Here is a 13,871-nt window from a genome sequence, read left to right on the forward strand (position 1 = left end):
TGCAGCAACAAACACTAACGTTTTTACGAAAGCTCTTCAGCCATCTTCAGTTATAATGGGTAAAGTATTTGGAAAGCTCTTCACAGCTGTGGAGAAGGAGAAGGAGTTGCCTTCAAACTCAGAAGACATTGGTGTCGTCGCTGGAGGAGGGAAGAGGAAACGGACAGAAGATGGGGAAAGCCTACCGAGGAAAAGAAGTAGGAAACGGGACTCCTCCCCGCAGAACGATGAGTTGCCGTCCAGCTCAGAAGACATTGGTGTTGTCGATGGAGGAGGGAAGAGGAAACAGACAGAAGATGGGGAAAGCCCACCCTGGAAAAGAAGCAGGAAACCGGGCCCCTTCCCGTGGAGCGGTGAGTTGTTCAGCTCAGAGGACACTGGTAAGCTTTATGCCGATATTTTAACCATTATTCTGCTATAAATGATTTAAGAGACATTGAATGATTGTCTTGTCTTTTAGTTTGAGGGACTCTTTGTCCTCGCTCGTGTTGTGAATGCCGGTAAATTCATGTCGTGATGTTTTTTCTCCCATCTCTAGAAAGCAGAAACACACCCGAGGCGGCTCTGAGCGAGGGAAGCGCTAAGAGGAAGGCGGTCGACGATGAAGGACCGGTTGAGAAGAAGTACAGGCTTCTAGACGAGTCAGACGTGTTTAAGGCCAAGTACCAGCAGCTGAAGAAACTTGGCCAAGGATCGTTTGGATGCGTGTTTGCTGGCTACCGCAGAGCGGATAATCTACCCGTAAGTGTTCCTCACATTTTCTTGCACACACATGCAGACACACACATGCACAGTACGGTCAGAAAGTGTAACCAAAAAGTCTTGTTTCTATCTCTTAGGTCGCCATCAAGCATATCGACAGGAAACACCATCTCACCCTTTACCAAGAAGATGATGGGTACACGATCCCCATGGAGGTCGCTGTCCTAGAGCATCTACAGGCCAACTCAGAGCGGCATTCAGCACCAGTTGACCTACTGGACTGGTACGTTGAGGAACAGGGGCTGATCCTGGTGCTGGAGAGACCGTTGCCGGCCGTAGACCTCGCCAACTACATCCAAGGCAAAGGAGGCCACTTGATAGAAACGGAAGCCAAGGTAAGCTGCTGTAGTCATCTCAGAGTCACAGCCATGAAAACATGTCCAAGCATCATCTCTGATCCCTCAACTCTCTCTTTTTGTCTTTCAGATTATAATTAATCAGCTGCTGGATGCAGCCATTGACCTCAAGCAGAAGCACATTTTCCACCGTGACATTAAACCCGAAAATCTTCTTATTGAGACCTGCATGAAGTCGCCGCGAGTTCGCCTCATCGACTTCGGTTTGAGCTGCTTCGACGGAGACGGAGACACCTATAGCAACTTTTATGGTAAGAAGTCCAGCTTCACTCCTGCTCTTTATTAACATTATTTATCGGTGACTTTTACATTGAAACAAAGCTCCTCCTCCTCCTCACTGTCTCTTTATTATGTCTGTATATTTTAGGTTCTTTCGTCCCCCCAGAGTGGCACCGTCGGCAGGAATACGAAGCCGGACCCTCGACAGTATACCAGATCGGAGTGGTCCTGTTCGCCATGCTCCAAGGCGTGGCATCTAGCGGGCACCTGTCCTTTCAGAAGCTGAAGAACAGTTGGTGGCTTTCCGAATGTAAGAGAAACATACACAAATATGTCGGCAGACACAAATCTATTCACGTTGTGATGGATCACAGGACCTCACCCTTTCTTCTCTTTCTTTCTCTCCAGATTGCAAAGATTTCTACAAGGCGTGCATGCATGTGAATCCGGATCAGCGGTTCACCCTGGAGCAGATGAGGAATCACCCGTGGCTGAGATAGTATCACACTACACCCACACACACACAAACACACGCATACATTGAAATGTCCAAGTGTCCTTGAGCAAGACACTGACCCTAAATTGCTCCCGAGGGTTGAGCCCTCTGTGTTTTAAATTGGAACATATGTGATATATGTGATATATATGATATATGTGATATATATGATATATGTGATATATGTGATATATATGATATATGTGATATATGTGATATATGTGATCTGGTGCCACATTGTGTGACAGTTGTTAGTTCAATCACTTCACACAAACAAACGCCTACATTTAAATATAAACTACACACACATAGATTTAAATGTCCAAGTGTCCTTGAGCAAGACACTGACCCTAAATTGCTCCCGAGGGTTGAGCCCTCTGTGTTTTAAATTGGAACATATGTGATATATGTGATATATATGATATATGTGATCTTATGATTAACATAATTAAGAAGTGTGTGACGAAAGAGAGGTGTGACGAGGACCAAACTTTAACTTTAACGTGATGCATGCATACGGACCCGGATCAGCGGTTCCCCCTGGAGCAGCTGAGGAATCACCCGTAGCTTAGATAGTATCACACTTAACAAACACCTACATTTAAATTTAAACATAAACTACACAAACGTAGATTTAAATGTCCAAGTGTCCTTGAGCAAGACACTGAACCTAAATTGCTCCCGAGGGTTGAGCCCTCTGTGTTTTAAATTGGAACATATGTGATATATGTGATATATATGATATATGTGATCTGGTGGCACCTTGTGTGACAGTTATTAGTTCAATCACTTCACACAAACAAACGCCTACATTTAAATATAAACTACACACACATAGATTTAAATGTCCAAGTGTCCTGGAGCAAGACACTGAACCTAAATTGCTCCCGAGGGTTGAGCCCTCTGTGTTTTAAATTGGAACATATTGGAACGTTCAAGTTAAACACCCCAAAAGATAGATAAGGCCCCTAGTCAAGTTTTAGATCAGGAACTAGGGATTAAGAAGTGGTCCCGTTGGACCAGGAAAAAAGACGTGTGACGAGGACCAAACTCTAACTTTACGTGACGAGGTTCAAACTTTTAATTTAATGTGTCGAGATCCGAACTTTTACATTAATGTGACGAGGTCCGAACTTTTAAGGTGACGAGGTCCGAACCTTTAATTTTACTTTAACGCGACCCATGCATACAGACCCATCACCCGTAGCTTAAATAGTATCACCCTTCACACACACATACAAACAAACGCCTACATTTAAATTTATACACACACTACACACACGACAACATTTAAATGTCCAAGTGTCCTGGAGCAAGACACTGAACCTAAATTGCTCCCGAGGGTTGAGCCCTCTGTGTTTTAAATTGGAACATATGTGATATATGTGATATATATGATATATGTGATATATATGATATATGTGATATATATGATATATGTGATCTGGTGCCACCTTGTGTGACAGTTATTAGTTCAATCACTTCACACAAACAAACGCCTACATTTAAATATAAACTACACACACATAGATTTAAATGTCCAAGTGTCCTCGAGCAAGACACTGACCCTAAATTGCTCCCGAGGGTTGAGCCCTCTGTGTTTTAAATTGGAACATATGTGATATATGTGATATATATGATATATGTGATCTTATGATTAACATAATTAAGAAGTGTGTGACGAAAGAGAGGTGTGACGAGGACCAAACTTTAACTTTAACGTGATGCATGCATACGGACCCGGATCAGCGGTTCCCCCTGGAGCAGCTGAGGAATCACCCGTAGCTTAGATAGTATCACACTTAACAAACACCTACATTTAAATTTAAACATAAACTACACAAACGTAGATTTAAATGTCCAAGTGTCCTGGAGCAAGACACTGAACCTAAATTGCTCCCGAGGGTTGAGCCCTCTGTGTTTTAAATTGGAACATATGTGATATATGTGATATATATGATATATGTGATCTGGTGGCACCTTGTGTGACAGTTATTAGTTCAATCACTTCACACAAACAAACGCCTACATTTAAATATAAACTACACACACATAGATTTAAATGTCCAAGTGTCCTGGAGCAAGACACTGAACCTAAATTGCTCCCGAGGGTTGAGCCCTCTGTGTTTTAAATTGGAACATATTGGAACGTTCAAGTTAAACACCCCAAAAGATAGATAAGGCCCCTAGTCAAGTTTTAGATCAGGAACTAGGGATTAAGAAGTGGTCCCGTTGGACCAGGAAAAGAGACGTGTGACGAGGACCAAACTCCAACTTTAACGTGAAGAGGTCCAAACTTTTAATTTAATGTGTCGACGTCCGAAATTTAACTTTACGTGGCGAGGTCAACCTTTTAAATTAATGCGTCGAGATCCGAACTTTTAATTTAATGTGTCGAGGTCCACACTTTTAACGTGGCGAGGTCCGAAATTTTAGTTTGCGTGACGAGGTCTGAACTTTTACTTTAACGTGACACATGCATACGGACCCGGATCAGCGGTTCCCCCTGGAGCAGCTGAGGAATCACCCGTAGCTTAGATAGTATCACACTTAACAAACACCTACATTTAAATTTAAACATAAACTACACAAACGTAGATTTAAATGTCCAAGTGTCCTTGAGCAAGACACTGAACCTAAATTGCTCCCGAGGGTTGAGCCCTCTGTGTTTTAAATTGGAACATATGTGATATATGTGATATATATGATATATGTGATATGGTGGCATCTTGTGTGACAGTTATTAGTTCAATCACTTCACACAAACAAACGCCTACATTTAAATATAAACTACACAAACGTAGATTTAAATGTCCAAGTGTCCTCGAGCAAGACACTGAACCTAAAATGCTCCAGAGGGTTGAGCCCTCTGTGTTTTAAATTGGAACATATTATTATTAACATTAACATAATTAAGATGTGTGTGACGAAACTTTAACGTAACGAGATCCGAACTTTAACTTTAACGTGACTTTTTATTTACCTACCTACCTCCCGACAGCCCGGAGCTGCTGCTGCTGCTACCTACCTACCTACCGACCGGAGCTGCTTCTACCTTCCTGCTGCTGCTACCTAGCTACCTAGCTATCTACCGACCGACTGACCGGAGCTGCTGCTGCTTATACCTGCCTGCTGCTGCTACCTACCTACCTACCTACCGGAACTGCTGCTGCTTCTACCTGCCTGCTGCTGCTACCTAGCTACCTAGCTATCTACCAACCGACTGACCGGAGCTGCTGCTGCTGCTTCTACCTAGCTATCTACCGACCGACTGACCGGAGCTGCTGCTGCTTCTACCTACCTGCTGCTACCTACCTACATACCTAGCTATCTACCAACCGACTGACCGGAGCTGCTGCTGCTTCTACCTACCTGCTGCTGCTACCTAGCTACCTAGCTATCTACCGATCGACTGAATGGAGCTGCAGCTGCTTCTACCTGCCTGCTGCTGCTGCTACCTACTTACCTACCTACCGGAGCTGCTGCTACTTCTACCTACCTGCTGCTGCTACCTACCTACCTACCTAGCTATCTACGAACCGACTGACCGGAGCTGCTGCTGCTTCTACCTACCTGCTGCTGCTACCTAGCTACCTAGCTATCTACCGACCGGAGCTGCTGCTGCTTCTACCTGCCTGCTGCTGCTACCTACTTACCTACCTACCGGAGCTGCTGCTACTTCTACCTACCTGCTGCTGCTACCTACCTACCTACCTAGCTATCTACCAACCGACTGACTGGAGCTGCTGCTGCTTCTACCTACCTGCTGCTGCTACCTAGCTACCTAGCTAACTACCTACCGGAGCTGCTGCTGCTTCTACCTGCCTGCTGCTGCTGCTACCTACTTACCTACCTACCGGAGCTGCTGCTACTTCTACCTACCTGCTGCTGCTACCTACCTACCTACCTAGCTATCTACCAACCGACTGACCGGAGCTGCTGCTGCTTCTACCTACCTGCTGCTGCTACCTAGCTACCTAGCTATCTACTGACCAGAGCTGCTGGTGCTTCTACCTGCCTGCTGCTGCTACCTACTTACCTACCTACCAGAGCTGCTGCTACTTCTACCTGCCTGCTGCTGCTACCTACTTACCTACCGGAGCTGCTGCTACTTCTACCTACCTGCTGTTACCTACCTAGCTATCTACCAACCGACTGACCGGAGCTGCTGCTGCTTATACCTACCTGCTGCTGCTACCTAGCTATCTACCGACCGACTGACCGGAGCTGCTGCTGCTTATACCTACCTGCTGCTGCTACCTAGCTATCTACCAATCGACTGACCGGAGCTGCTGCTGCTTATACCTACCTGCTGCTGCTACCTAGTTACCTAGCTATCTACCGACCGACTGACCGGAGCTGCTGCTGCTTATACCTACCTGCTGCTGCTACCTAGCTACCTACCTGCCTACTGCTGCTTCTACCTACCTGCTGCTCCTATCTACGTACGTACCTACCTACCTGCCTGCTGCTGCTACCTACCTACCGGAGCTGCTGCTGCTTCTACATACCTGCTGCTGCTACCTACCTAAATACTGGAGCTGCTGCTAGTTCTACCTACCTCCTGCTGCTGCTACCTACCTACCTACCTACCTACCTACCGACAGACTGACCGACCGACCGACCGGAGTTGCTGCTGCTACCTATCTAATAGAGCTATTGCTACTTCTAACTACCCTCTGCTGTTACCTAGCTACCTACCTACCGACCGACCGACCGGAGCTGCTGCTGCTTCTACCTACCTGCTGCTGCTACCTACCTACCTACCGACAGATTGACCGACCAACCAGAGTTGCTGCTGCTACCTATCTAACGGAGCTGCTGCTGCTTCTACCTGCCTGCTGCTGCTACCTACCTAGCTACCTAGCTATCAAACAACCAACTGACCGGAGCTGCTGCTACCTACCTAGCTACCTAGCTATCTACCAACCGACTGACCGGAGCTGCTGCTGCTTCTACCTACCTGCTGCTGCTACCTAGCTATCTACCGATCGACTGACCGGAGCTGCTGCTGCTAATACCTACCTGCTGCTGCTACCTAGCTATCTACCTACCGACTGACCGGAGCTGCTGCTGCTTATACCTACCTGCTGCTGCTACCTAGCTATCTACCGACCGACTGACCGGAGCTGCTGCTGCTAATACCTACCTGCTGCTGCTACCTAGCTATCTACCGACCGACTGACCGGAGCTGCTGCTGCTTATACCTACCTGCTGCTGCTACCTAGCTATCTACCGACCGACTAACCGGAGCTGCTGCTGCTTATACCTACCTGCTGCTGCTACCTAGCTACCTACCTGCCTACTGCTGCTTCTACCTACCTGCTGCTCCTATCTACGTACGTACCTACCTACCTGCCTGCTGCTGCTACCTACCTACCGGAGCTGCTGCTGCTTCTACATACCTGCTGCTGCTACCTACCTAACTACTGGAGCTGCTGCTAGTTCTACCTACCTGCTGCTGCTACCTACCTACCTACCGACAGATTGACCGACCAACCAGAGTTGCTGCTGCTACCTATCTAACGGAGCTGCTGCTGCTTCTACCTGCCTGCTGCTGCTACCTACCTAGCTACCTAGCTATCAAACAACCAACTGACCGGAGCTGCTGCTACCTACCTAGCTACCTAGCTATCTACCAACCGACTGACCGGAGCTGCTGCTGCTTCTACCTACCTGCTGCTGCTACCTAGCTATCTACCGATCGACTGACCGGAGCTGCAGCTGCTTCTACCTGCCTGCTGCTGCTACCTAGCTAACTACCTACCGGAGCTGCTGCTGCTTCTACCTGCCTGCTGCTGCTGCTACCTACTTACCTACCTACCGGAGCTGCTGCTACTTCTACCTACCTGCTGCTGCTACCTACCTACCTACCTAGCTATCTACCAACCGACTGACCGGAGCTGCTGCTGCTTCTACCTGCCTGCTGCTGCTACCTAGCTACCTAGCTATCTACCGACCGACTGACCGGAGCTGCAGCTGCTTCTACCTGCCTGCTACTGCTACCTAGCTACCTACCTACCGGAGCTGCTGCTACTTCTACCTGCCTGCTGCTGCTACCTACTTACCTACCGGAGCTGCTGCTACTTCTACCTACCTGCTGCTAACTACCTACCTACCTAGCTATCTACCAACCGACTGACCGGAGCTGCTGCTGCTTATACCTACCTGCTGCTGCTACCTAGCTATCTACCGACCGACTGACCGGAGCTGCTGCTGCTAATACCTACCTGCTGCTGCTACCTAGCTATCTACCGACCGACTGACCGGAGCTGCTGCTGCTTATACCTACCTGCTGCTGCTACCTAGCTATCTACCGACCGACTGACCGGAGCTGCTGCTGCTAATACCTACCTGCTGCTGCTACCTAGCTATCTACCGACCGACTGACCGGAGCTGCTGCTGCTTATACCTACCTGCTGCTGCTACCTAGCTATCTACCAACCGACTGACCGGAGCTGCTGCTGCTTATACCTACCTGCTGCTGCTATCTAGTTACCTAGCTATCTACCGACCGACTGACCGGAGCTGCTGCTGCTTATACCTACCTGCTGCTGCTACCTAGCTACCTACCTGCCTACTGCTGCTTCTACCTACCTGCTGCTCCTATCTACGTACGTACCTACCTACCTGCCTGCTGCTGCTACCTACCTACCGGAGCTGCTGCTGCTTCTACATACCTGCTGCTGCTACCTACCTAACTACTGGAGCTGCTGCTAGTTCTACCTACCTGCTGCTGCTACCTACCTACCGACAGACTGACCGACCGACCGGAGTTGCTGCTGCTACTTATCTACCAGAGCTATTGCTGCTTCTACTTACCCTCTGCTGTTACCTAGCTACCTACCTACTGACCGACCGACCGGAGCTGCTGCTGCTTCTACCTACCTGCTGCTGCTACCTACCTACCTACCTACCTATCGACAGATTGACCGACCGACCGGAGTTGCTGCTGCTACCTATCTACCGGAGCTGCTGCTGCTTCAACCTACCTACCTGCTGCTGCTACCTACCGACCGACCGACCGGAACTGCTTCTACCTTCCTGCTGCTACCTACCTACCTACCGACAGACTGACCGACCAGAGCTGCTGCTGCTACCTATCTACCGGAGCTGCTGCTGCTTCAACCTACCTACCTGGTGCTGCTACCTACCTACCGACCGACCGGAGCTGCTTCTACCTTCCTGCTTCTGCTACCTACCTACCTACTGACCGACCGGAGCTAATTTTGCTTCTACTTACCTGCAGCTGCTGCTCCTACCTACCTACCTACTGACCGACCGACTGACTGGAGCTGCTTCTACCTACCTGCTGCTGCTTTTGCTATCTACCTACCTACCGACCGACCGGAGCTGCTGCTGCTTCTGCCTACCTGCTGCTACCTACCTACCGACCAACCGACTGACCGGAGCTGCTGCTGCTTTGAAAATAATAAAATGGAAACTAAATAAATTTATCTTTTCTTTCGAAATGTTTTACTTGAAATGTTTTAATACTGTTAATCTTGCACATGTTGAAACATGTCAATAATCCTGGAAGGTCGGTATCAAAAAGGTCTGTATTTCACATCAACTGTGACGGACGACGAGGGCAAAGAGGAGAGTGGGAAAGAAGATGAGTCTGCGAAGGGGGAGGAGACGGGCAGAGGGCGAGGATCCGAGTGGGAATCGGCAAGACGTGACGAGGGGCAAGCGGGAAGATGGACGGACTCTATGCACGGAAGGAGAAGAGGATCACAGATGATCGTAGAGTGGCCCCCTTCATGGGTCATAACCCTCCTGGGACGAAAACCACCGGCAGAGATCCCTCTATTCTAATAGTCCATACTGTTCGAGAGCACCGAGTATTATTATTATTATTATATTTATATAGGAGCAAATAATAGTTAAAGCTGTTTGGAGGCTATTAGGTTTTGTACGGTGCAGCATGAGTTTGATTTGTAAAGATTTTTTTAATACGCAAATTCTTTGATTTGTAAATATTAACATGAAAGTAAAAAAAAGAGGACATTAATAAAACCGATTAACAGTTTTGATTCCCTCTTAATTCCATTTGCAGCAGCAGCTCTGTCTTTTATTATTATTATTTGCATAAATCACATGATGCTTGATCCGTAATATGAAGTTATTCCTCAGTCCCATTTTATCTCAGTCCCTCTAACATTTGGTGAAAGTAGAACACTTTTACCCAAAAAAACGATTAAAAGAAATTTGGTTTTAGACATTTATTACATGTATTTACTATTGTATTCATATATTCCACGACTTTTGTGAACCTAAGGTTTTTGGTAAACCAGTTTCCAGCACCAAAACAGTTCATCCACATGAGTAAAGGTATGTTTTCACAAGCCATTTGAAGAATCTTTAATAAATCAGACTTCAACTTTTCAGCTTTAGGGCCAAATTACCTTTTTTTACACTGTAGACAACTGGTGCTTCATTAAATCGATAGCTGAGATTGTTATGCAATTTTTTTAATGTATATCACATGTATCAAATGCAAGTACCTCTAAAAAAAAAAAAGAGGTGAATTAAAAAAATTATGTAAAGGGGGTTAAATTGTATGCTCATACACGTAGTATTGAATGTATTCAGTGGATACCTCCATGTTTACGTATAAACACACAGAATTTACCCTCATTTGCATATTACGGAACACGGTGATGTCACAGGCTGTGACCTCAAAGGCCCGGAATGTACAGCACTTGAACATTCCGTGCCAGTTCCATTATATATAGTCCATCCAGCCTTGCAGCAACAAACACTAACGTTTTTACGAAAGCTCTTCAGCCATCTTCAGTTATAATGGGTAAAGTATTTGGAAAGCTCTTCACAGCTGTGGAGAAGGAGAAGGAGTTGCCTTCAAACTCAGAAGACATTGGTGTCGTCGCTGGAGGAGGGAAGAGGAAACGGACAGAAGATGGGGAAAGCCTACCGAGGAAAAGAAGTAGGAAACGGGACTCCTCCCCGCAGAACGATGAGTTGCCGTCCAGCTCAGAAGACATTGGTGTTGTCGATGGAGGAGGGAAGAGGAAACAGACAGAAGATGGGGAAAGCCCACCCTGGAAAAGAAGCAGGAAACCGGGCCCCTTCCCGTGGAGCGGTGAGTTGTTCAGCTCAGAGGACACTGGTAAGCTTTATGCCGATATTTTAACCATTATTCTGCTATAAATGATTTAAGAGACATTGAATGATTGTCTTGTCTTTTAGTTTGAGGGACTCTTTGTCCTCGCTCGTGTTGTGAATGCCGGTAAATTCATGTCGTGATGTTTTTTCTCCCATCTCTAGAAAGCAGAAACACACCCGAGGCGGCTCTGAGCGAGGGAAGCGCTAAGAGGAAGGCGGTCGACGATGAAGGACCGGTTGAGAAGAAGTACAGGCTTCTAGACGAGTCAGACGTGTTTAAGGCCAAGTACCAGCAGCTGAAGAAACTTGGCCAAGGATCGTTTGGATGCGTGTTTGCTGGCTACCGCAGAGCGGATAATCTACCCGTAAGTGTTCCTCACATTTTCTTGCACACACATGCAGACACACACATGCAGACACACACATGCACAGTACGGTCAGAAAGTGTAACCAAAAAGTCTTGTTTCTATCTCTTAGGTCGCCATCAAGCATATCGACAGGAAACACCATCTCACCCTTTACCAAGAAGATGATGGGTACACGATCCCCATGGAGGTCGCTGTCCTAGAGCATCTACAGGCCAACTCAGAGCGGCATTCAGCACCAGTTGACCTACTGGACTGGTACGTTGAGGAACAGGGGCTGATCCTGGTGCTGGAGAGACCGTTGCCGGCCGTAGACCTCGCCAACTACATCCAAGGCAAAGGAGGCCACTTGATAGAAACGGAAGCCAAGGTAAGCTGCTGTAGTCATCTCAGAGTCACAGCCATGAAAACATGTCCAAGCATCATCTCTGATCCCTCAACTCTCTCTTTTTGTCTTTCAGATTATAATTAATCAGCTGCTGGATGCAGCCATTGACCTCAAGCAGAAGCACATTTTCCACCGTGACATTAAACCCGAAAATCTTCTTATTGAGACCTGCATGAAGTCGCCGCGAGTTCGCCTCATCGACTTCGGTTTGAGCTGCTTCGACGGAGACGGAGACACCTATAGCAACTTTTATGGTAAGAAGTCCAGCTTCACTCCTGCTCTTTATTAACATTATTTATCGGTGACTTTTACATTGAAACAAAGCTCCTCCTCCTCCTCACTGTCTCTTTATTATGTCTGTATATTTTAGGTTCTTTCGTCCCCCCAGAGTGGCACCGTCGGCAGGAATACGAAGCCGGACCCTCGACAGTATACCAGATCGGAGTGGTCCTGTTCGCCATGCTCCAAGGCGTGGCATCTAGCGGGCACCTGTCCTTTCAGAAGCTGAAGAACAGTTGGTGGCTTTCCGAATGTAAGAGAAACATACACAAATATGTCGGCAGACACAAATCTATTCACGTTGTGATGGATCACAGGACCTCACCCTTTCTTCTCTTTCTTTCTCTCCAGATTGCAAAGATTTCTACAAGGCGTGCATGCATGTGAATCCGGATCAGCGGTTCACCCTGGAGCAGATGAGGAATCACCCGTGGCTGAGATAGTATCACACTACACCCACACACACACAAACACACGCATACATTGAAATGTCCAAGTGTCCTTGAGCAAGACACTGACCCTAAATTGCTCCCGAGGGTTGAGCCCTCTGTGTTTTAAATTGGAACATATGTGATATATGTGATATATATGATATATGTGATATATATGATATATGTGATCTGGTGCCACCTTGTGTGACAGTTATTAGTTCAATCACTTCACACAAACAAACGCCTACATTTAAATATAAACTACACACACATAGATTTAAATGTCCAAGTGTCCTGGAGCAAGACACTGAACCTAAATTGCTCCCGAGGGTTGAGCCCTCTGTGTTTTAAATTGGAACATATTGGAACATTCAAGTTAAACACCCCAAAAGATAGATAAGGCCCCTAGTCAAGTTTTAGATCAGGAACTAGGGATTAAGAAGTTGTCCCGTTGGACCAGGAAAAAAGACGTGTGACGAGGACCAAACTCTAACTTTAACGTGAAGAGGTCCAAACTTTTAATTTAATGTGTCGAGGTCCGAAATTTAACTTTACGTGGCGAGGTCAAACTTTTAAATTAATGCGTCGAGTTTCGAACTTTTAATTTAATGTGTCGAGGTCCACACTTTTAACGTGGCGAGGTCCGAAATTTTAGTTTGCGTGACGAGGTCTGAACTTTTACTTTAACGTGACACATGCATACGGACCCGGATCAGCGGTTCCCCCTGGAGCAGCTGAGGAATCACCCGTGGCTTAGATAGTATCACACTTAACAAACACCTACATTTAAATTTAAACATAAACTACACAAACGTAGATTTAAATGTCCAAGTGTCCTGGAGCAAGACACTGAACCTAAATTGCTCCCGAGGGTTGAGCCCTCTGTGTTTTAAATTGGAACACATGTGATATATATGATATATGTGATATATATGATATATGTGATATATATGATATATGTGATATATATGATATATGTGATCTGGTGCCACCTTGTGTGACAGTTATTAGTTCAATCACTTCACACAAACAAACGCCTACATTTAAATATAAACTACACACACATAGATTTAAATGTCCAAGTGTCCTCGAGCAAGACACTGACCCTAAATTGCTCCCGAGGGTTGAGCCCTCTGTGTTTTAAATTGGAACATATGTGATATATGTGATATATATGATATATGTGATCTTATGATTAACATAATTAAGAAGTGTGTGACGAAAGAGAGGTGTGACGAGGACCAAACTTTAACTTTAACGTGATGCATGCATACGGACCCGGATCAGCGGTTCCCCCTGGAGCAGCTGAGGAATCACCCGTAGCTTAGATAGTATCACACTTAACAAACACCTACATTTAAATTTAAACATAAACTACACAAACGTAGATTTAAATGTCCAAGTGTCCTGGAGCAAGACACTGAACCTAAATTGCTCCCGAGGGTTGAG

At 46.4% G+C, this 13,871-nt stretch overlaps 2 protein-coding genes across 2 annotated transcripts; both read left to right on the top strand.

The window, feature by feature from the left end:
* Window positions 1–14: 14 nt before the first annotated feature.
* LOC117741689 (serine/threonine-protein kinase pim-1-like) lies at window positions 15–1,863 on the top strand. Its single transcript, XM_034548885.1, has 6 exons — window positions 15–380; window positions 539–741; window positions 840–1,097; window positions 1,189–1,369; window positions 1,486–1,647; window positions 1,746–1,863. Exons 1-6 carry the CDS (start codon window positions 56–58, stop codon window positions 1,835–1,837), a joined length of 1,221 nt encoding a protein of 406 aa, XP_034404776.1. The 5' UTR covers window positions 15–55; the 3' UTR covers window positions 1,838–1,863.
* An 8,734-nt stretch (window positions 1,864–10,597) lies between these two features.
* On the top strand, window positions 10,598–12,460 carry LOC117741566 (serine/threonine-protein kinase pim-1-like). The gene is made up of 6 exons (XM_034548675.1): window positions 10,598–10,963; window positions 11,122–11,324; window positions 11,437–11,694; window positions 11,786–11,966; window positions 12,083–12,244; window positions 12,343–12,460. Exons 1-6 carry the CDS (start codon window positions 10,639–10,641, stop codon window positions 12,432–12,434), a joined length of 1,221 nt encoding a protein of 406 aa, XP_034404566.1. The 5' UTR covers window positions 10,598–10,638; the 3' UTR covers window positions 12,435–12,460.
* Window positions 12,461–13,871: the final 1,411 nt, after the last annotated feature.

The sequence above is a fragment of the Cyclopterus lumpus genome, chromosome 13, assembly GCF_009769545.1.
Source record: "Cyclopterus lumpus isolate fCycLum1 chromosome 13, fCycLum1.pri, whole genome shotgun sequence".
NCBI classification, from domain to species: domain Eukaryota; kingdom Metazoa; phylum Chordata; class Actinopteri; order Perciformes; family Cyclopteridae; genus Cyclopterus; species Cyclopterus lumpus.

Bases quoted from the DNA above. Each gene is read 5' to 3' on its own strand.
- LOC117741689 (XM_034548885.1), top strand. From the start codon at position 56: ATGGGTAAAGTATTTGGAAAGCTCTTCACAGCTGTGGAGAAGGAGAAG. The intron at 1,098-1,188 runs GTAAGCTGCTGT...TTTGTCTTTCAG, and splicing joins TGATAGAAACGGAAGCCAAG to ATTATAATTAATCAGCTGCT. The intron at 1,370-1,485 runs GTAAGAAGTCCA...TGTATATTTTAG, and splicing joins CACCTATAGCAACTTTTATG to GTTCTTTCGTCCCCCCAGAG.
- LOC117741566 (XM_034548675.1), top strand. From the start codon at position 10,639: ATGGGTAAAGTATTTGGAAAGCTCTTCACAGCTGTGGAGAAGGAGAAG. The intron at 11,695-11,785 runs GTAAGCTGCTGT...TTTGTCTTTCAG, and splicing joins TGATAGAAACGGAAGCCAAG to ATTATAATTAATCAGCTGCT. The intron at 11,967-12,082 runs GTAAGAAGTCCA...TGTATATTTTAG, and splicing joins CACCTATAGCAACTTTTATG to GTTCTTTCGTCCCCCCAGAG.